The sequence below is a fragment of the Stegodyphus dumicola genome, chromosome 12, assembly GCF_044657685.1.
Source record: "Stegodyphus dumicola isolate Sdum_Otavi_A_Nest chromosome 12, ASM4465768v1".
Lineage (NCBI taxonomy): Eukaryota > Metazoa > Arthropoda > Arachnida > Araneae > Eresidae > Stegodyphus > Stegodyphus dumicola.
Window position 1 is genome coordinate 13,174,051 of NC_140779.1, and position 24,490 is coordinate 13,198,540.

At 30.7% G+C, this 24,490-nt stretch overlaps 2 protein-coding genes across 2 annotated transcripts in view; one reads left to right on the forward strand and one right to left on the reverse strand.

Moving 5' to 3' along the window:
• Positions 1 to 8,374, forward strand: part of LOC118196852 (glycerophosphocholine cholinephosphodiesterase ENPP6-like) — a 765,277-nt gene extending 756,903 nt beyond the window's left edge. The window contains exons 8-10 of the mRNA XM_085827482.1: positions 116 to 253; positions 3,594 to 3,708; positions 8,081 to 8,374. Coding sequence (XP_085683608.1) covers positions 116 to 253; positions 3,594 to 3,708; positions 8,081 to 8,319 — 492 coding nt within the window. The 3' untranslated portion in view covers positions 8,320 to 8,374. The remainder of the gene's footprint in view (positions 1 to 115; positions 254 to 3,593; positions 3,709 to 8,080) is intronic.
• Positions 8,375 to 10,931: 2,557 nt separating this feature from the next.
• The window catches only part of LOC118196851 (hydroxysteroid dehydrogenase-like protein 1), a 48,172-nt gene continuing 34,613 nt past the window's right edge, over positions 10,932 to 24,490 (reverse strand). The window contains exons 4-8 of the mRNA XM_085827481.1: positions 19,707 to 19,765; positions 17,161 to 17,240; positions 13,968 to 14,049; positions 12,710 to 12,937; positions 10,932 to 11,248 (exon numbers count right to left, since the gene is read on the reverse strand). Coding sequence (XP_085683607.1) covers positions 11,147 to 11,248; positions 12,710 to 12,937; positions 13,968 to 14,049; positions 17,161 to 17,240; positions 19,707 to 19,765 — 551 coding nt within the window. The 3' untranslated portion in view covers positions 10,932 to 11,146. The remainder of the gene's footprint in view (positions 11,249 to 12,709; positions 12,938 to 13,967; positions 14,050 to 17,160; positions 17,241 to 19,706; positions 19,766 to 24,490) is intronic.

Genomic DNA, 24,490 nt, shown 5'->3' on the forward strand with positions numbered 1-24,490 from the left:
TAGCTAACCAATATATAAATATGATTCTTCCCATTAGTAAGATAAGGCAGTGTTACAAAGAAGAAATAATTTTTTGAAAATAACTTCTCTTTTTCTATATTTCATTTTTATGTAGGTGTATGAAGCTCTTAAAGGTGTGGCTGGACTAAATGTGTACAAAAAAGAAGAAATTCCAGAGCATTACCATGTAAAGTACAGCAGATTGACCCTTCCACTGTTGCTAGTTGCTTCTAAAAATTATTACATACAAGGAGTGAGTACAATACTTTTTTGAAAGATTTTTTCCGTTGCAAACTTTGCACACTTGAACTATTTCCCAAATATATATCTTGAATTTTTTTAAATGAGTTTATTTAGTATGCAGTTATACATAATCAATTCAGTTTAATATGAGTTAATACACAGAAGCTGAATTCACAGGTTCCATATAATTTGATGTCTAAAGAAATCAACTTAAAATTTTAAAATTTATATAATGATGGTATGATACATAACTCTAGAAAGATTACAAACCATTACTCAAAAATAAAAGGTGCAAAATTTTATTAATGAGGATTTTGCCTGTCTGCTAATAACAGGATTTATCAATGGCAAACAGAAAGTAGCCTGTGTGTTTTTATTGCGTGATAAATACTAGTACTCCTTAAATGATTAGTTGTAATAAACTTCCAAATATTCATAAAGTTTTGCAATAGTTACAGTAGATAATTATAAATTTATAAATAATAAGTGACACAGATTAAAATTATAAGGACTAATATTTTTAGTATAAACTAACTGGTTGAATTTCGCGATCAGTCTGTGTCCATCGCAGATAAATTAGCAGCTAAGTAGTTCCACTGCAACTTGGGCCAGGACATGTCCCAGATTGCCCTAGAAATTTGCATTTACTTATTAATATCAAAATTTTTATTATATTTATAAATATTTTCTTTAGCAGAAATGATAGTTTCTTTTTAAATAGATTGTGTAAGAAATGGAGAGGTGATATAGGATGCTATGCCTAAAAGAACTCCAAATTTACTTTAAGTCAAAAGAACAGTGTGTTAATAAATAGACGTTTTTCCTGCTGTTGCTTTATAGTTGTGTGTGTACGGGTTCATAACAGACTGAATACAGAAATCCAATGAAATGTTAATAAAATTTATTCTGATCAAAAGAAATTAACAGAATGCTGGATTTTTCTTCAGAAATATTCGTACAATATCACGCAATATAATCAGTATCTCTACATTAAACTACTAAAACGTTAAATAGAAAACTATCCACAGTGCAGAAAAAGTTATTTCAATTAACAATAATAACAGGAGCTAACAGAACAACTGAGCTGTTCTCTCTGAATTTTTATATCAGCCACGCGAGACAGTTCTAGCAATTCCTGGAAAGCAAAAAGAGCAGAATTACAGTTGCAGCTAACATAGTAGTCAATTACATTTCTTTACAGTACCCTGATGTTTTTTCTATGGTTTTATGGTCTGGTTTTATGTCTCTTCTATGGTTAAGAAAGGACTTTTATCTTGGAAATCAAGATGTAATTGATAAGTCAACTAAACGGCTATCAGACTGAACATATTCAAAAATAAAATTTTAAGGTTTGTTTATACATAAATCTTTGCAAAATCGTTACAAAAATGTGTGAACACCCTTTGTAAAAAATTTAAGAATCTTATTATATGATAACATAATTCAAATTTCAAACAAAAATAAATTTGCGCTCAAATACATGAGGGCTGATGAAATGAAAAGGTAAGAAACGACGTAAAAATGTTACAGTTAAATATTTGCATATTCAGCCATGGGAGAACGTAGCGAGACATCTCGGGATGCAATTGGAGTCTCTGATTGGGATCGGAGCATGCGCAGGAGATGGCAGAGGCTCATATCAAAAGCGCCGTCCAAATGATGCGGCAGTCCGTATGAGGACAGGATGGCGTTCGCATTGCAAAATTCGACGACTGAGGAGCAGCAAGGTGTTATACGATTTCTGACAGCAGAAGGTGAGAAACCGGCAGCTATTCATCACTGGATGGTGACATTTTATGGGGAGAAATGTCTCTGACAAGTCTATCAGAAAATGGAGTGCCTGTTTTCCTGCAGGCCTTGAGAGTACGGGTGGTCACCCGAGACCAGGCCAGCCCAACACTGTCATCACAAGCGATCTCATCGACAAAGTGAACAACCTAATTAGAAGTGATCGGCGTGTCACATTGCAAATGTTGGCTGTGAAGGTGGGTGTCAGCTATGGAACCGTGTGGACAATTGTTCACGACAGGTTGCGATATCGAAAGGTGTGTGCCGCTTGGGTTCCGAAGCAGCTCACCGACCAGTAAAAGGAACTGCGTATGAGGCTAGCACTGCAACGTCTGTTTCAGTATCAGGAAGGACCCTGCTTTCATGGAGCAGATCGTCACAGGTGATGAGACCTGGTGCCACCACTACGAGCCAGAGACAAAGTGGACCAGCATGCAGTGGAAGCATGTGTTGTCACCTCCCCCTAAAAAGTTCAAAGCTGTGCCATTAGCAGGCAAGGTGTTGCTCACCGTCTTTTTCGACATTCAAGGTCTGCTACTTGTGGAGTTCCTCAAGCAGAGAAAAACCATTAACTCCGATGTGTACTGTGAGACACTTCAAAGCCTATGAAGGTCCATCAAGAACAAAAGACCGGAGCTGCTCACGGAGGGTGGGGTTCTGCTCCATGATAACGTGCGTCCACACGTCTCCAAAGTCACACATATGGAACTGGCCAAGTTAAAGTGGGAGACGTTGAACCATCCGCCCTACAGTCCGGACATGTCGCCCTGTGATTTCCTTGTGTTTGGTCCACTAAAGAAATGCCTGAAAGGGAAGAGCTTCAACTCGGACGATGTACTCAAGGACGCTGTGAAGGACTGGGTCTCGCCACGGCCACAGGAATTCTGCGGCTTGTTCATCAGTGGGATTATTGTGCTCAGGCCCATGGTGTATATTTTAAACAAAGTCTACATTTGTACCCACTGTGTCGTTTCGTACCTTTTCATTTGATCACCCCTTGTATCATCTGAACAAATTTTACATATTCTTTTTCTTATACATTTTCGCATTTAGTTTAGAAGATAACACATAACTGGCATAAGATACAAAACGAATAAAATTATTGTAAGCGTGCCTATCCAAGCTATGCTAAATATTCCATAAAATTTTTTAAATCAAATTTTTAAAATTGTAGATATTAAAAAAACTCCACAGCATAAATGCAATAAGGAGCTATTTTACGAATTTCATCATTTCTTAAATGAAAAATCAGTTGCATTTATCCTCTGAGAAATGATACATGGTGATTCAAATTGTATGATTTGAGTGACAAGAGACATTTTCAATTTATTCATAAAGAAAAGAATTTGTTATAGATTTCATCATTCACCGTTTCTTCATTCATATTCTTTTAATATATATATAAAGCACATTAAAAGTTCATATGTATTATGTTTTGATTATTAATATGTATATTGATTTCTGCAAATGATGCTACTGCTGAATGTATTCAATTTGAAGTTTAAATGGAAAAAAAAAATTACCTTCTTTTTCAGTCTCAATCAAATTTTCATTTTTCTTAGTTAGATATTCCAGGAAAAAGCATTCCCACAGGTTCTTCCATATCTTTAGGGTCGCATGGTTATGACCCGTATGAAGTGCCAGATATGAGAGGCATTTTTTTTGCCCGAGGACCAGGTAAAATTGTAAATATTATATAACAAAATAAATGAGTTGCTTAAATTTTGATTTAAGGACTAGCATGATATTTTCCTTCTAAATAGAAATAGTCATTTGTTTTTTTAGAATATATTAGCTAATCATATTTACGGCCACATGAACTGGCAGAGAGATGGCATCATTTCTTTGTTATCTGAACATCGTATACTGAATGTAAATCACTGTTATTCCACCACTATGAATCATAAATACAAGAAATAATCTTATTTGCATGTAGAAAATAGCTCAATTTATAGGAAACAAATTATTTTAAATTGTTGTGCACATGCACTTAAAAAGTTTATAACATTACTTCTAGTCATGTAAGGCATCACAGGGGCCAACATTAGACCTCTGGGCCTTCCGATGCAAACGACGATTCTTAATTCTGCCACCTGGTGCAGCCGCAATGGGTCCGAGATCAGCCTTGATGCATCTTAAGTAAATCCACACAAAGACAAACTTTTAACTCAATGGAGGAATAAAAAAATGTCATTGATCAACTATTGCACATGTTGAAAATCTCTGCCAATTTATGCGACGGGAGGTATGGGTCTGTTATATTCCAATGTTAAAATCGTCTATTACTTCTACAATCACAAAATCACTGATATTTATTGGTCATAAACAAAATAATAACAAATAACTAATCAATAAACACTCACTAGTCATTACTCTAAGACAACACTATTAATATTTGCCTACTATCTGCAATTTTCAGTCTCTTGTGATGTAGTCGCTGAACCCGCTACCCGAAGCCCCTGTTGTGATGACAAGCTGAAAAGAATTCCCAATTCAAGTTCCAAACGTCAACATGAATTTTTAATAAAAACGTAACTTTAACAGATGTGGTTAAAAACAATCTGGGACTTTGGCATTACTAAGTTCAGTAGTTTCAGAAATTATTACAACATGAATGTGCTAAGTTAGTGCCACAACCGAAAAACAGTTTCTTCACGCAAGTTCATATAGTCTCCGAAGGAAGGTGCAAGTCGATGCTCCCCTGAAAATCACCATCGCCTCTCACTGCAAAAACTTAACTTACTTTCACAGTGTCCCTATTCCAGGGAGGGGGAGGTCCTCTTCTGGGTAGGCGATAAAAGGAGACCACATTCCAACCCCAGTGAAAGAGTTTTTAATTCCTGGAACCATGTGGTCACCTTGGAGGGTGAAACCAGAATCAACAATGGAATTCGTTGCAACAGGATTTCTCCTTTGGTATGAAATAGGCACGCCTCCATTCAAAGTCTGATTCCTCTGATCAAAACCACACAAGGAAAATCTATGCAACCTTGTCACATCTTCTTTCCATTATTTGCTTTCTCTACTCCATTATCGAATATATTCTGGCCTGTACTTGTGCATGTGTGGTATTTAGCTCTTACTAGGACTTCTTGCAGACTTTCTTTCCATAAGAGTTCAATTTTCGCTTTCCCGAGTTTTTTGTCATATTTTTAATATCCTGCCAAATCTTAGCTGCTGAATAAATGCGAGTACCTGTAATATTTTTATTGATTTTATGAATTTGACCTTGCAAGAATTTAATAATTTTTTTCATATCTGATTCCATCTATTCATAAGATTAATTAGAATTTTTTTTAATTTCAATACATTAAAATGCAAATTTACGATTTGTCTACACAAGTGATTGCCAAACCATCTAGTAGCTCGCATTAATGCTCGAGTTGGCTAACCTTGATTTCTCCACTAAGCTGACACTCACAACAAGTGCTTGTTTCTCCCACACAACTGCCATTGTCAGACTCATCTCATAAACTGATTGTATACGCTAGGTTGTGCACATTATGTTTTTCATGTGTATCTTAAACAACTGCTAACTTGGATTGTTTGATTTACACATTGGTAGCAAGCTAGGTCTGTCCTAACTATGGCATGTTCAAGCAAGAAAAAGCGAAAAACTTTCATTTGGAATGGGAAACCGATTACTTCTTACCAAGGTAAAGGATAAAAAGAATGTGTTTACTCTGCTATGCAAGTGTATCAGTTCGTAAAAAAGTAGTGAATTCAAAAAACACTTGAAAGATTTCATTTGTTTGTCAAAGCCTCTTTTATAGATATTAATGCTGAAGAGTTTTCTACTTGTGTTATGGAGCATTTTGATTTTCAAGAAGATAATGTTGCAATAGAGTTGGAACTGATTGATTTTCAAGATGATATATCTGAAAAATCGCTTTCTTCAAGCACTGAAAATATTTGGCCTCTTGTTCCTTAAGAAAAATGTCCAATTTTGGTCCAGGTTTGTCTCAAAGTGAAGGCAATATTCGGCTGTACATAACTGTGCGAGATTTCTTTTTTCAGTATGAAACTTATTAAAAATAAGTACAGAAACAGACCCACCGATAAATACTGGAGCAACTGTAATCGAATCGCAGACACTTCCTACTCTCCCAACACTAAAAAACTTGATGACACAAAAAAAAAAAAAGCATTCCATCCTTCTGATAAAAGTTAATAAATCTGATAAAAAACTTATTACATTTGTTATTTGTTAGCAACTACACTTCATTTTCTTTCATAGTACAATTCAATTTGTTTCTTTTTGTTTATAAAATTGATTTCATATTTACTAGAAAATGTAAGGTTTTCTTTTTAAAAAATTGGTAGTTCTTTTGGTTGGCATCTCACAGTTGGATTTAAAAATGGTACAGTAGCTCAGAAGCTTCATAAGTTTGGCGACCATTGGTCTACACTAATCTTCATACGAAACGGTAATTAAGTCATCCATTGTATTTTAATAACTCATTACAGCAAAGAAATTTGAGATTTCTTGATAAGATGAGTTGTAACATGAAACAAAATAAAAATTCCAAGAGACTACAGCGACTGAAGAACAAATTTATGACTAAGTCAATTCTTATTTAGTGCAAATATAAATAAATTTCGAAATGAGGTCTTTACACTTAATATAATGGGCAAGTTCTTATACTTAATAAAATAAGAAAGATCTACAAACAGTATTTTGAATCACAGTCAGTCTCATAACAGCTTATCCAGCAAATAAATCTAATTCATGGTGTAAATTAGTGAATAACTGGTTTAAAATTTAACATTAAGGTTTAAGACTTGATAACCGTTAATATTTTATAACAAAGTCATTATTGATTCAATAAAATAGGTCTTGTGAAAATAATCAAGCTCTTGGTTAATTTAAGCCGATATTGTCACTTAAGATTATTAAAATAAAAAAATACATTTACCTAAAATGATATTCAAGAAAGTAAACTTTATTTTAGGATACACAAACTCACATTTGAGATTTTTTTTAAAACAAAAGTAAAATCTTACTGCATGCTTTTGACTTAACTTGTGAAAAAAATTTATATAAAAACTATCTCATCACTTAAAAAATATGGAGTTAAATTAACTAAAATGCAATCTTCCAAATAATATAAATGATACAAAATTAACAGAATAAACAACCTAATGACTAATATACTATATCTTAATCTGGTAAAGAGTTATTGCCCTTAAAAACAATTTACTTGTCAACACAAAATGCTAGTCAGATTAAAATTTTAGAAATTTTTGGCGAGTTACGCTAGAAATTTTTAACATAAAATGGCAACTCTTTGTATCCAAATATTATAAATAAGAGGCAATTTGCCTTGACAGCTAAAATGTCAGCGATTTAAAAAACTAAGTTCTAAGTTAAAAACTAAATAGCTGGTTGTCTACAATATCTCTAAACTTACAAACCATTTACCAATGGCAACCAACTAATAGCTAAACTTTAAGCTTTCACAAGATCAGATACATTAGGTTATTTGAATATGGCAAAGCACATAAGTGCTATCTGTTAAAGGTAAAGAATGCCCTCATAGAGGACTTTCTGAAGGAAACTGACTTATTTACATTACACTCCTGAAAACCAGTTATGCATCCAGCCCATTTGCTTAGGTTCAAACCTTGGTTAAAATACCAGTATTCAATGGTCATAATCATTCGGCCACTGGTGGGCCAAGATCAGCAGAAACTAGATCTCATTTACAGAGTGGCAATGAGGCGAACACTGCAACAAGCTACAATTAAGATTTGAAATCTACTGTATCTTCACGTCTGAACATTTGCATAACTTTCTGGTCAGAACAAATATGGTGTCTTGAGCCGAAAAGGGCAGGATAGGATTTAGCTCAAATTTAGCTGTCAGTAAAACTTAATTATCACAATGTTACTATTGAAACAACTTTGAAGAATTTTTAAATTTAAATTATATTAGTAATTTTTGTTGAATTAATTTATATAAATAGCACAAAGTTATTTTTTGAATGAATTCAGATATCTGTGATACATGATGCATTTCTGAATAATAAAATATTAATTTTACTTTCAGGGCTTAGAAGAAATTACATATCTCCACCTTTGCAAATTGTGGATATTTATAATGTTCTGTGTGATCTCCTAGGCATTGAACCTTTACCAAATAATGGAACAAAAAGTATTACAAAAGGAATAGTCATCGCTATGCAGTATTCTTCTAGTCATGGTCTTAAAACATTATCTTTAACAGTTTGTGCAGCAAATATTTTTTTATGTTTATGCTCATATAAATACAGTATTTTTACAAGGTGATAACTGTATGGAAATATTTTGTACATTAGTTTTATTAAACGTGATATCAAAAGTATTTAATAGAATAGAGGTCATTTAATAGAAATATATATTGTCTTTAGTTTATTATACTAACTTTATATTAGTGATCCAAATCTTTCACATAATGTGACAAAATGATTACATAATGAAACTGTTTCAAGTATTCAAATATTTCAAATGGTATATTAATAAGGGCTACTTAGAAAAAAAAACTCAAAATAATGAAAAACTTTTGTTTTAAATTAAAAAAAAATAAATAAATAAATAAAATCAGAGAATATTTAGTAGAATCTTAAGCCATTTCGAACAACACATTCTTAGGGGAACGGTGAAACATAAATCAAGAAATTTGACTGTTAAAGGAGGGGTAAAAGTACTCATCACACTATGTAATGTCTGCAAAAGTTTGCATTAGCTTCAGCATTTACTTAACTGTACTATTTAAAATAATGATAATCTTGCTTTTCTAATACTTACGAGAATCTACTTTTCATGATAAGCACTACATGAAAGCCCTAGATGAAAGGAATTTAAAAAATGGTTAGTAATTTGTATACCTAAGATTTCTTGCAAGCTTATGTGCAGTTATGTACAAGTCTGCTGCTATCTGCAACCAAATGCAATCCTGAATGCAACCAATCTTCAAGGATGATATCACTATCACTGAAGCACGTAAGTTACACTTTCTCATACTATCCTCATAGAATGTAATTTTAATTCAATAAGCCCCGCTTTAAAATATAGAGTCTCTTCTTCATTACTTTATTTTCTATTATTCTTTCTATCTATAAAACAACACATGTTTTCACATCTAAATGATACATTAACAGTTAGTAATTTGAGGCAGACCACCTTATGGTTTTTTTTATGTTAAATCCAAAGGAGGTAAAGCTATGGTAATATGCACGTTGAATAATTGAGTAATAAAAAGCTTAAATTAACCCAAAAGATTTTATTAAGAAATCGTGGCAATCAACAGCAGAAGAACATATGGAATATAAATTAGTAATCAGAAATTAAGACTTCATGGAATCTTTGATATAGCTATGTACTCTCATGCATTTATCGAACTGCGAAGAAGAAACATCTCTAACAATTACCAATTGTATTATTTAGATTATGGCACACCACTTGGGACTACCAGCCTATGGGAATAATATTTTATGGAGGATATTTTAAGGGAAACTGGTTAGTATTTATGGGAGTATACAAGGAGGGGAATATGTAGCAATTACTGAAAATTTACACTAAGTTTAGTCTTCTCAGCTGATACTAATGCTAAACTAACAAGTAGTTTCTAAAATGCACCATGGGTATATTAATAGTTCCTTGTAAGAAGGAGGAAAAAATCTTGTTAAAAGATCTATTTCCCTCAGAACTCCTGATTATACATGTGGGGGTAAAAAAGGGGTAGTTGGGTTGAAGTGACAGAAATTGTCAAAATGCCTGATGTCTATGCATTTACCTCTCATTAAGAAAAGGTTCTTGAAATAGATTGATATTACCTGAAAAGGTCTGAGCAAAGAGGAACCGATTTCGGCTTGCTCCTAAGTGCAATCTGTGATAAAAGTATTCTATTTTGAATATCATTGGAGTCTGAAGATAATTAATGAAAGAAATACAGGATTAGCATAAATAATTCGTTTTGAAAAGGCTATATTTTCAAATGTATTTCACACACACACATGAAAGATATATGAAAAGAACCACGAACTCGTATAGTCCGAGCCATGTTTGAGCACTCAAACTGAATTTCATATTTCTGGAACTGTAATATAATCTAACAATTCCAGTACAGACACAATAAAATGCACTCTGCTAGTCATATTTGACATACATATGTCGACCCAAAGATACTGAGTTAGCCTTGTGTCCCTGTTTGTATTTGTGTATTGTTGTCTTTTCAAAAATGCATTTGAATCTATCTTTTTATGGATAATAATGAGCATGTATACCAAGTATATGTAAATGACAAATTTCTTGAAACTGAAGGCATTCAGCGAGAAAGCTGATCAGCCAAATCTCCCGATATGAATTACACAAAATTGTGATGGGATACCACCAAAAAAATTGCTGCACTGCAAAATTCTCAATAGCTTAATACCATAGATCATATAGATAGGATTTAAACTTATTCACCTGCTATCTTACCTGAAACAAGAAATCATATTGCAATTTGTATATACAAATTAGACAAAATTGTATTACCTATTGATGTCAAAGGTCCAATTTTGTTAATAATAGTATAATTAGTTCCAATTTCGGTAACAGTCAGCATTTTTGCAAAGATACCAGCATCTTCAGTACATGTGTAGTTATATAAACTGCTCTTAAGCATTCAAAGAATACTTTTTATAATGCACAAATGTACATTAGATCTATGCAAAATTTTACTTATCTGTGCCGTCAATCATCTTTCATTATCATTACTTCCCTTAAGGAATGACAAATAATATTCATGAAAAATATTTACCTAAAGCAAGATACTAAGATGGTTAACTTCAACAAATACCTTCCTCCCAAATAGAGCAAGTCACATCTTGATTCATGAAGAAATAGTCTATGCAAGTAAGATAAATAATACACACATATTTATTGCCACATTTATTTGTAATTATACCAAAGAACCCAAATGGACAATGTTAACACATGATAAAATGCAAAATATTAACTTACAACATATTCAAAAAGATGTACAGGAAATTAAGTACTTTTTTATGATTAATATCACAGAAGAGTAAATGCAAAAAGTCGAAAAACACAAATTAAGAAAAAAATGGTGAAAAAGTTACTGAAGTTTTAAAGTCTAGCTCTGTTTTTCTAAACGATGATGGTTATCGATGGTTTTCTGCATTAACCAAGAAATCCTCAGCCACACTGACACTGGAATGAGCTCATACATCCAGTACTGTTGAAAAATCAAAAATCGCCATTATTAGAATATGTTTGTTCATATTTACTAACATATATAAATTCAGAGGATAGGGTTAGCTATATATTGTTTGTATATACAATTAATTATATATGCTAATTATCAGTCACAATTTAAAAGCCAAACATGATATATGTTCTGTAGAATGTTTTACAACAAATTCAAACAGTAGTTCATAGTCATGGTTAAAACCAAGTATTGGAGATCACAATTTAATTTTCAAACAGATTGATAATTTAAACTAAATCATTAATGAGTTTCAGACTTCAAGTGCTTCGAAAATAATTTATTAACAAAAACATAAGGCAGCAGATTAACATTTGGTTTTTATGTGACCTAAAACTCAATTTCTTTTTCAAAATCATTGTACTTTCAGATAAGAATATTTTGCAAAGGCTGATGATATGCTCACTTGCATTAGATAAAACAACCAAAAACTACTTCCAAAATTTTAAATGCAAAAAGCATTTTGACAACTGCTGAATGACTTGATGTTTGGTTTAAAGAAAACAAACTGGCCAGCCAAAAAAAATTCTTTAAAAATTAATATATTTTGGCATAATAAAATGACAACATATTTTGTTGCTGTTTTCATAACATACAGTAGAACCCTGGCCTATTGTTCCCACAATGATTGTTTTTCCACACTTATTCATCATTCCGAATTTCGGCTGAAGGAAGTTTTCCGACATTTATTCCCAAATCCACTGTTTCCTGAACTATCATTTTCTGCATTAATCAAATAAATTAAATTCATGATGCAGCATCTCTTGCTTGAATTATTTGGGAGAGAAATTTAATATCAAGTATTAATAATTTATATTACCTTTTCTTAAAACCATAATATGTGATAATAATTATATGTGGTCAATTCCACATCGGCATTATTAGTATCATTTCCAGATATTATTTACTTTATTCTATAATAAGTTTCTCTTAGTTTTCTTTAGTTTTTCTCCTGTCAGTTTTCAGGGATTTCAGGAAAAAAAAAATGTTTCGATAAAAATGAACCAAAAAAAAGGTGACTAGCTTCACTATGACTAACAAAACTTTAAAGTTAAAATGTTTTCTATGTATAAAGTGCACATGATACAGGCCATGAAAACATTTTAAATCTTCAAAAAGCAATAAGCAGAAGACAATGTAAAAAATCTGTGTTGAAGATAATGCTACTATTAACTTAAAAGTATGTTAGTTATTATATTGTTTTTTCTTTTAATTTCCAACACTCATTTTTCTCTTTCAGTCCTATGAAAAAACAACAGATTAAGGATTGAAATGAAAAATGTATCATTTAAATTTAATGAAAAAACTTGAGACTAAATCAAAAAAAATCATTTTAAATTCTACATTAATTTCAAAATAAAAAATATTTTCCTACTGATTATGATGACAGCAAATGTTAACTACAAGTTTTAATTAGCTAAAATTAATAACCTGAATTCCATGAGACCAAAATCCGGTCGTTCGATTAGAAACTCCTATCGTCTGAATGGCACTTTTAACAAATCGCTCAGGATCGGGAACAATGAAACTAGGACGTTGCAGAAAACTACTGAATTTGACCAAGTTTGTAGCTATATATGACGGTATTAAGCTCTGAACGATTATACCCTGATCTTTGTATTCATAGGCTAGAGCTCTTGAAAACCAGTCTACAAACACCTGAAATATTAATACACAGCTAAATTAAATACTGAAATTTTATTGCAGATAAATAACTTCAAAAATTATGGACTTTATAAATTACACTAATCAGACTTAAATTATTAAAAAATTGAATGAAAATAAATTATTAAAAAATATTTATGAAAATTTTCTAACAAAAACTCATGATAATACACATTATATAAAAAAAAGCCTCCACACTTAGAAAAATTTTTGATCGTAACAAAACTCCAACATAAAAAAAAAATCGGACATATATATGAAGTGATTAAAATTAGGTAGCAATCACCTGTTTATCAAACATACATAAATGCATAATCATGAGAATGTGACAGTATTTAATATACATTCATTCATGCTTGTTTCAAGATGGCCATATTGGTAACTAATATGTCCCCATACATGCTACAGAGATCTGCCAGACTAATTCCTGGAGATGTTCACCATACATACACAAGGATTACATAGCTGAAAAATAGCCTAATATACTAAACAGCCCACCTCTCTAAAAGAGATGATGCAGTCTCTAATGAATTTGGTTGATTGATTATATTGTCAACCAATGGATTTGGGAGACATTCTCATTTCTTAATGCAAATAACACTACCACACAAGCATTTTAAGTTGACGCAGCAGCTGGCAAAAGCAACTTACATAAATGCTTTGACAAACATGGTTCTTATGCAACTTACATCTATTTTAAACACTCGTTAGCTGTGCATTATCACTTGAATATCCAACGAAATGGCAATACAATTAACTTTTGAGATTTAAACAAGTTTGCCAGATACACTGACTTCATTTGACATGGAGTACAATAAAATAGCTCAATAATAAGAAAATGTGAAAACGACATTGCATTTCAAACTGTTATTTCATTATACTTACTTTCTCATTTTAAGTAGCAAAAATAACATACTTCAAAGTACACAAAAACAAGTTATGGATTATTTACACTATATTAAAATGTAATTTCATTACCTTCCATCATAATCAAAAAATGCTTAATTTCAGAATATTCACATACCTTTGATGCAGAATAAACTGCCATCAGAGGCAAAGGATTAAAAGCTGATATAGATGACATATTTACAATTACGCCTTTCTGCCTGCAAAAAAGAAAAAAATTATTTTGTACACAATTACTATATATATCAAAGGCTAAATTTGAAGGTGTTTCAGAAATAATACATGTGCTCCTAAAAAAGATTCTGCATTGTTCCACCCCAATTATGCATTCTTCATATTTGGATTTCATAATTATGAATTAAATACTTTTATATTTCACATTTGCTGATGGGACAAGAGAATTCTAAAACAGGATCCCAAATGTTCTAAAATATTTTAGATCACCGTACTATTCTAGCAAATTTTTCCACATACATTAAAAATATAAATATTGCAAATTATTTTCATAAGATAACATATTAAAACAAATTTCAGCATAATGAATAAAAATTATTAGGAGCAACATTTGAACCCACAAAAATAACATCATATTTATTTTATTTGCAAAAGGAATTTTATAACAAGCATTTCATTTCTAAATGCTGCATTACTCTGCTTTAATGTTGATTGTGTTTTATAGTACATAACCTGCTTGGTCATGATGCGTCAAATATAGGGTTAGATTAGACGGAGCTATAAAAATGCATGCCATCATAACAGAAAGCACACTTTGGAATCAAAAAATTCTAAAAACTGCCATCAAATCTAAAAGAATAATGCAGAGAAGAAACTCAAATATCCTAGTATAATCATTAAAAACAATTTTAACTAGTTTAAAACTTGTATAATGTTAAAAACATTTTACTCTGGATTAAAATATAACTATCATTTAAAGATTTACAGTTTATAGCAAAAGGCTATCTGTTAAGTAACAAAACAGATTAAAATGAAGATCGATTGCTATTAATTGAAAGAGATCAACTAAATGACCCAAAATAGAGATTGACTGAATGTGCCAAAATAGAGATTGATTGAATGAGCATAAATTACATCAGCAGATTTAACAGCAAAGTCTGCAGACTCACTGCCTCTAACAAGTGGCCAGGAATTGAACAATATCAAATATCCCTTAGGTCTTACGATTCAAATGGAGATTAATGATCTATGTCAGAGGATTTCCTGAATATCTCCATATTCTAACAATGACTGCACTCGAGAGTCAAAGTAACGGGTTAATTTCCTTTTTCATTGTTTTAAAATACTTAGAAGTGCTAGATAATTTAGCAATAATTTCTGCAGAAAAATTAGGGCAAGCTTTATGCAATGAAATGCCCTCAATTAAATGCTACTCTGCTTGTAAACAAATGCAAATCCAACAACATCATTAGATTTTATACTCTTATTTACTTACTGATATATCAATCATTGTAAATATTTCTGTGCTCATAGAAAATTAGTCTATACATATACTGACCATCAAAATTAAAGAATAATGACAGAAATAAAACGTAACTAATACAAAATGAATTTTTTAAAAAAATGGCTGGGCACTTATATATAATAGCAGTTAGCCTTGTACCACTACAAGGGCCCAGAAATGTTGGCCATTTCATTATGGAAGCCCCTAATAGGTGGCCACCATTGCCTCCTACGAAGGGACAGACAGTTACAACCATGTCTTCCTAGGGATTCAAACCCAGACCCATCACTACAGCAGTCAGGATCACTAATCACTATACCAGCTGGTCAGCACACATGAAAACTATAAATATAAATTTGTACAAAAGTTAGTTGCTCAACAGTTGATTATTTGCAAAATATTGAAATTAAAACCAAATTTATGGAAACTAGAAAATGATAGAAATATTAAGTCACCTTTTGTTGTTGAAAAATCTTTTCTTTTATGTGGTGTATAGTCACCTCAAACAGATATGCATACTTCACACCTTAATTTCAGAGACTTGAAAGTGTTGATTAAGTTTTGTAGAATTGCATCACTGAAGATCATCAGTGTATAACGCTCCACATAATGCTGAAGGGAGTTAATTTAAAATGGAATTAATTTTACGGCTAAAATGTGCAACACTCAGCATACAGCCTAATATCACAGCTTCGTTTTTTTAATCACAGTTTTTAAACTTACATTTCTGGTTACTTTGACATATTGGATTTTTTTCCCTTCCATTTTATATATCTTGAATAATATGAATGAATTGTTTTGCAGTCTATGCAGAGAGGTGTATTATTAGAATTATCATTCTTGTGAACCTGTAAACACTTTACGTTTGTGAGTGCCATGGCATGAGATTATCAAATGCCCAAATCTCTAATATTTAAAACACAGCACTGGATTAGACACATATGGTCTTACCTGACAATGTAGATAGCCAGCTTTGATGACTTTTGGCATACCTGAAACAGTTAATATAATGATTATGTGTTTTGTATTGGATAATTCCTCATCTGAATAATTCCTCATCTGATTTTATTTTTATTCTTTCTGTGGTGCAAACACATTAAGCTTTTACTTCTTCAACTATTTCATCTTCTGTACAGACAGAATGTCAGAGTCCAATATCCCACTGGAAAAATTAGAAGTGTTATGTGGGGAGATTAATTTTCATGCTTCCAAAAACTTTCCTTTGATAGGAATCTCGATGTTTTTCGACTCTCCAACACTAAATGGCATATATTTGGTTTATAAAGAATAGCAACATTCTTTGCAGTTCTGCATTTTCACTATTAATGGCTAGAAATCTGTACTTTCTGTTTTGCATTTTCACTTGTAAAGGTTTCTTAGGAGATTATGTTTTACACAAATCTTCACATAAATTTCGTCATAGAAAGATATGCAAATCCTTCTGCCAAGCCTAACCAGGTCTTCCAACACAAATTGAAGCCCTACAGTCAACTTTCCTAAAAGCTTATCCCCAAGCCACGAACAGTACGATCTAGTAACCAGCCAATTGACAGAGCTAAGTGCCTCTTTTGGACTTAAAACAGAGGCTAAAGCAGCATTTTGGGGAGAGTCCCTATAACAATCAGAATCCTCCTTTAAAAGCAGAAGGGTTTACATGCATGGCAAACTCGTTTTTTCACTATGGTACACAACAGACAAAAGACTTGTAACAACATCTCACAGTGAATTTACTTTCATTTAATAATACAAAATTTCTAGTAAATAAGTGCTAGTCATTTTAACAAAGTTAAAACAAAATATCATTTTAGGAAACAAAGTGATACATAAAAATTAAAACAAGATTTCAAAATACCTTTTAACCATCTGAGGAATAACAATATAACTCATCATAGTCACTGAAGCAACATTGATATTTATATGGTCCCATAATTTCTGAAATTAAATAGATTAAATTGAAATCAAATTTCCACAAAAAAAAATTTATCAAATTCCTTATAAAAGTTCAAAAAAGTAAAGTTGCAAAGGGAAAAAGACAAAAATGCAAAATTAGAATTCCATAACAAATTTTTGAACAGGAAAGCATGCAACCATTCATACACATGAATATGTACTGTAATTTTATTAGTACAGTATTTAAAATGCACTTATACTGTTGGCACCATAAAGATGTCAGAAAGTATTACAGTGTAGCTATTAATATATCACCACATTATTTCAAAGATAATGTTCTGCTTGACAATCAGATTTTAGCAGGTTAAAAAAGGAATTTTTGAGTTACACACAACGCCGAGTAACTGGGAATAGAGTTTGTGTGAGTCTACTGTAGATAACATTCTAAAAATTATTTTATATTTAATTTTTTAATTTTAGCATTTATTATAATATATGTTTACATATATCTTATTATTTTACATTAAAGACAAAAAGTATGAAATTTAAAAAGACCAAAAATAAACATGAATTTAAAAACAGTGAATTTAAAAATGTTAAAACCAAAACATTTGAAACAAACTAAAACCCTCATTCAAAAACCATGAAATTTGAAGAATTTTGATAATATTTTTACCAATCTACTTAAGACTAAAGTAGTGTGTGAACAAGTTAAAGAAAAAAAACTCTGCTGGATTATTTATGACAACTTGAAAACCATTGAAGAAGTTAAAAATCTTGAAATTTACAATATTCACTGCTATGACTTTAGAAACCTATACACGACCATGCCACTCCAAGAAATCTACGAAAGTCTTATTGAAATGACAGAATGTTTTCGTGAAATACTTAATCTAATGGATTTACAAAAATGGAAAGAATTTCTACATTTTCACTGTACAATAACTATATTAAACATTCAAACTTTCTTTACCTGAAAATACAAGGAATTCCAATGGGAAGTTCATATTCCACTCATATTTGTAACCTATTTCTATTTTCTAAAGAATTCAAATTCCTTAAAAGCCTTTCTGAAGACGATTTCAGAAAATTTGAACACACTTATAGATACATTATAGGTTTTACACTAAAAAATATATATTCCCCCCTTTTTCTTTTATAGAGTAAAATTTTGATAAAATTTCATTAAATATTTCTGCATTCTTTTTCTTTGACTAAAAATAAATTAAATTTTCCTTAAAGTTTTCTTTTGGTTTTAAAGATTAAATTTTTTTACAAGATTTAACCTTAGGAGCGATTAATTTCTTGCCAAGGTTTTTAGCTCTGCCAATGAAGCCAAGATGGCAAACCTGTTCAAGCAATTCTGTACAGCCTCAAAAATTTAGACTAAAGTCTAATGAGAGTGATGAAAATTCTTAATTACTTTTTGTGTGTTATTAAAAGGTTTTTCAACTACATCTTAATTCACTGGATTATCTGTTTAAAGGCAAACCTTTTCATTTAAGAAATTATTCACTATAGTTTTTTGTTTTTTCACTTTTGTTTTCGATACTTTTAAAACAATAAAATTCTTTTTTAAGACTTTTCTAAATTTAATTAGGTTTTGTATTTAATATTTGGTTTTGAAAATTACTTTTACGTACAAGATTTTTTATTTTCTGCAATGATATCAAAATGTACGTATCATTCTGTATTACATATCAAATTTTGAGTATAATTTAATGGGAGTGAAGGGAGTTCTTAATTTCGTTTTGTAGATTTTAAATAGGTTTATCAACTACTTTTTAATTCATTGGATTATTGTTTAAAGGTTTACAATAAAATTTTAAAAAATTTTCTTTAAAGTATTTTATTTTTTCAGTTTTGTTTTTCACTTTCATTTTCAACTCTTTCTTTTAAAGAGATGAAGTTCTCTTTTTTGGAGTTTTTCTAATGTTTCTAATTAGAATTTACTTTATTTTTTCCTTGCTTTGGGGAAGGGCCAGAATTTTCGAGTGAACTACTATAATTATAATTTAATTCTGAATTGGTCCATCAGCTAATTTTGGATACAGAAAAGAAAGGATTTTTGTAGAAGAGGGATTTCAATTAGTTTCAAAGTCCCTTCCTCCTGATGAAGTGACATTGAGATCGATTGAATTGCTGTTTTTTCTTTAAATTTTATGGTTTTTTAAGAACGGTTTTAGTTTGTTTGAAATGTTTTGGTTTTAACATTTTTAAATTCATTGTTACATTTATATGTTTATTTTAAATTTATTAAATATGAATTTCAATTTCTGGTCTTTGTGAAAGTTAGTTCTAAATTTTTTACTTTTCGTCTTTAATGATAATTTTTCTGCAGCTTAATGCATAAAAATAACTAGACATGTTTGTGTTATGTTTTAAAAAGAATGGTTTTGTAAATATTTTACATATATAAACAGTAAAAATAATTTTCACATTTAATTTTTAAATACACATACATTTTTATCAAATAAATATATAAAATAAAGCAAAAATTGATGAGACCTGTTCAGGAACATTCATGAAGCATTCAGGATATTCATACATGACACCAACGTTATTGACTGTAAAACAAAGAGTTTAACATTACCATTTTGCATTATTTCAATATAAAGATGAAATCAACAAAACATTTGAAACACATGGTTATAAAAAATCTACCACAGGAAAGAGAAACTTTGTTAAAACTTAACATCACCTATTCAACAGTAAACATAAATTAAACTAAAAATGAATAAGTTTTCAAGATTCTTGAAATAATCTGAAATACAAATTAAGCAACCCAATCTTCAGTCAGAATTTTTTACTAAAAGCTAATCTATTATGTACTTTTGAGCTTACAAGCATTCTACTGAAAGTCTAAAAATTGTTAAAAATTGCAATAAACCTATTAAAATTTTAATATCTAGTTCAGTTCCAGTTTACATTTGCTTTGATTTACTTAACCCTCTGAGCACCATGACCACTTTATCCAGTTACGAGACTTTTTATCACTTGTTATATATTAGCTCATAATTTAAGATATTTAGCTTTCTTACATTCTTTAATATAAATGTCATCTTAATAAATGCAAGTTTATGAAAATAGAGACTAAAATAAGTAAATATACAAATTTAGCTAATAAAGGTCATTTAAATGCAGATCCTCATGACGGATCCAAAAAGCGGCACTGCTCAAAGGATTAATGCAAAGCACTGAAAGGCGGCTATGCATTCTCAGTGACAAAATTTCCTCACAAAAGATTAGCAAAAAGAAGAAAGCTATCATATTACATAAAGAAAATCCCTAGCAGCAATGTATTCTAGAGTCAAGGACTAAACCCAGATGAATTATTGGGGAATCCACAGTGCGTAATGGGTCTTCTTAATAGAATTTAAAATCTAGAATTTTATATCACATCTACACGACAGAACGTGATGGTATTCTTTTTGTGCTACATACAGAAAGTTAAGGACAACAGGCAGCCACTTTATTTGCAAGCTGCTGACATTTTTGGCACTGAAACTCCTTGTTGCAGATAACAGATAAAGCTACAAACTTGTTGGTTAAGTTTTTTTTTTTTTTATATCACAAAGTTTATTATTAGTGCAATAGTATATATGAAACTATCATTCATCACCATGAACTACCTTTTTTTGTTCCATGGCTGTTCCTTTATATTTAAGAAAAAATCTAATTTGTACACCACGACTTCCTTATACGGGATAAATTATACACATTTTTTCCTGCATTTCATTTAAACTTATTTCCTCAAATTTCATTAGGGATATATTTGTTGTTCAATTAGTTCTCACTTCACAACAAGGCAAAATTACATAAAAAACTCAAAATATCTATATTAAAAATGGAAAGATTTAGAAAAACATGAAATACAGTTACAAGTACAGTTAAAACAGTTACAAATCAAATACAGTTAAAACAAGAAAGAAATTTTTTACAATTAAAATTAGTTTCTGTGCAAAAACAAGCAATTTGGCCAGCAAGCAAGAAGGCAGATTTTTCGGCACACAAAAACTGAAGGTTTATTTCTGATCTTGGCAAAAAGATACTGAAGGTAGAAACTGACTTAATTTGTTGTGGATGCTATGCTGAGTCGATATACGAGATAATTTAATAACTTAAATGATAATTCCACGATGGATTAAAGCCTAATTTAATTCTCAATAATAAAAGAAGATATAACTTTGTTACTGTGAAAGCTTAGATTCTCTAAATTGGCAACAAATCCAATTTAATCATATTCTGCTAAATTTCAAATATAAACAAATTAGACTGCTATGGTAAAAAAAAAAAATTAGGCTTGGCCGCGCTTAAAAAATTCTTAAATTGTTGATAATTCTACAGCTATAACATGCAAGTTAACTAAAGCCATAAAATCCTTAACCGGAAGATAAGAACAACATAATTCAATCATTTTTAAAGCAAAAAATGTACAACTTACAAAGATATAAAAATAAAGAAACTGAGCTAAATAACAGAGTGGATATACATATATTTATATACTGTTGGAGTTGCCAATTGCAACCAAAAAAGGAGGTGCACATCTACATGTTATAGCAGTCGCACATACAAAATTTCAACATTCTGAGGCTATGAGTTATGTGAGATATGTACGTACAAACGCCACAAAAATACCTCTTCTGAATCGATTTTAAATCAATTTTATAATTCATTTGGGGGAAAAGAGGTTTTTGTTCTGTCCTTACGTACAGATGTCCCACAAAAACATTACATTGCATTCTACTATGGTCAAAATGTATATTTTCGTTGAAACATGGTACTCGGAATTTTTCTTGATTACAATACTTCCTTTACTTCATACAAGAAAGTAAAAACTAAAGAATTCTTTTAGGGAATAATTAATTTTGGTTTTTAAATTATGCAACAAAAAGTGATGTAAATTGGCAAAATTGATAACATTTTCACAAATTATCCAATTAAATAGCAATAAATTTATTTAATATTTTAAAAATGCTCCTCTAAATTTCAAAATAGATTTGTCCACACAGTGGTTGTTTTTATCTTATTAATTGATTTGCTCATGGATTTTAGATGTTAGGGTTCTGACTGATGGAGAATAGTGAACAACGTCAAGAAAATAAGGATATCTAATGTTTCCAATGGTTTAAATGATCATTGTACACAGGAATACAGACTGAACAGGAAAAAAATAATAATGACAATATTTTAAGTTGTAGCAGAATACACAAACAACAGTTCAAGCAGAATTAAATAATATGAGATGGATATGAAAATAGTTGGACAACAATAAGAGTGAGCTAAATTCAAGATATAGGAAGTAGAGATACCTTATTACATATGGGTAATCTTAGCCTTCCTATAATATCTTAATAGCATGTAATAAATGAACAGTAATTGAATTAGATTTTTGACAGTTACCGATAGTTTATCCATCAATATATTTCATTTATTATGTTTCTACTGCAAGCGCAATTCTTCGTACATTAAATTATTCACATAATTATCCCCTCTCTAATTTCATATAAAATTGATGGTGTTTTATGGTGCATAATCCACTTGGTTAAAATGTGCCAAGAATATAGCAAGAACAGATAGAACTATAAAAGATCAATGCTACGATAATAACAAGCTAGAAATGAAAAATTCTAAACCTGCCATCAAGTGTAACAGATTGATGCAAAGGAGAAATTCAAATATATTACTATAGTAATTAAAACAATCAATACTAGTCCAAAATTTGTAAAATGTTAAAAGCACTTGACTCTGGGTTAAAAATATAGCTGACATTTAAAGTTTTACAGTTTGTAAGAAAAGCCTGTATCTTTTAAAAAGTGAGGAAGACTGAAACGAAGATTCAATTCTAATTAATTAAAAAAAGGATAGATCAAAAGAGCCAAAATGTTTCAACCTAAGAAATTTAAAATTTGGGCAATCAATAAAATATGGATCACAGATAATGTAACATTAGTTTGCACAGATGGGAGCATTTGCCCCCTTTTTAGCAGGTTTTGACGAGTAATCCAGGACTGACCAATCCATAAGCATATCAGAAGGGTTTTTTCTTTTTGGTTTTTATTCACGACACAATGGCTGTTTTCAGCCTTCAAATGCTGTAGCTTTTTATTTGTGACTCTCAGTGCTGCTGCCATTTTTAAAAAATTTGCCATGCAATTGAATGCCCTCAACAATGCTGCCACAAGTAACAGCCAATCCAACATGATCATTACGCTTGATCTATAATATAAGTAAATAAAGGAATGAAATAGTTACATTGCAAGATAAAATTAGTAAAATAAGAGGGAATATGCAAGTAAATAAGATAGTTAAGGAAGTAAAGCCTATAGTAAACATTTACAAATGCCGTATTTTTTATGATCATTATTAAACAAAATTTTGTAACAACGCTATGCTTGTACTTCTACAAAATTTTTACATTCAGAAAGGAAATCCAGCATATCACATTTAATTTTGAAATTATACCAAATATATAGAGAGATCAGTTATTAAATATCATTGCAAAAAGCAAGTGTGCAATATTAGTATTTTCAATGCATACAATTATCAATGTTTAATTTTCATACTGGTGCTTTTACCCAATAATTAAAAGTTAAATTTTAATTGTAACTGGCTGTGTTATAATTGATTTAACTGCACTTCAAATCAACATATTAAATTTAATCAGAATTTATTTTCTCTTGACTTGCAGCAATTTACTTATTTATTCCTTATTTATTCATTTATTACCATGCCAAAGTGAGCTAAAATTATACTGCATGCAAAGAACAGTTTGTACAAAAACGTAGTTATGAAAATTCAGTTATTCGTTTTGGAAAAGGATGCCTTACACGAAGACTTTTTAAAACTTGTCTCCTTTTCAAACTTAAAGAGAAAAAAACCTAAAACTAAAAATCCATGTACCTAATGCATAACAATTAGGATAAAATACCTGTGAAGTGTGAGCTACTATATACATTGCCAGATGTAAAAAATGCAACACCATGAAAATTTGATCACATAAATATGCAAATTTCAGAGAATATATAGTGGAACAAGCCATGCAGACGATGTACACTGCAAGCTGGTCATATGATTATAATGCAAGATAAAAGGGAACGAAATAGGCAGGTGAACTAACAGTTACTACTTTCTGCTGCCTACGGAATCCAAAATTTCAAGAAGTTCAAAGTTCCCGAAGATATGCAATGCCTGAAGAAATGTCTGGACAATGACACCGTAGATAGTTCCAGCAAACAGACAATTTTACTAAGGGTTAAATTGTAGGTTTATATACTACTGGTTGGTGCTAC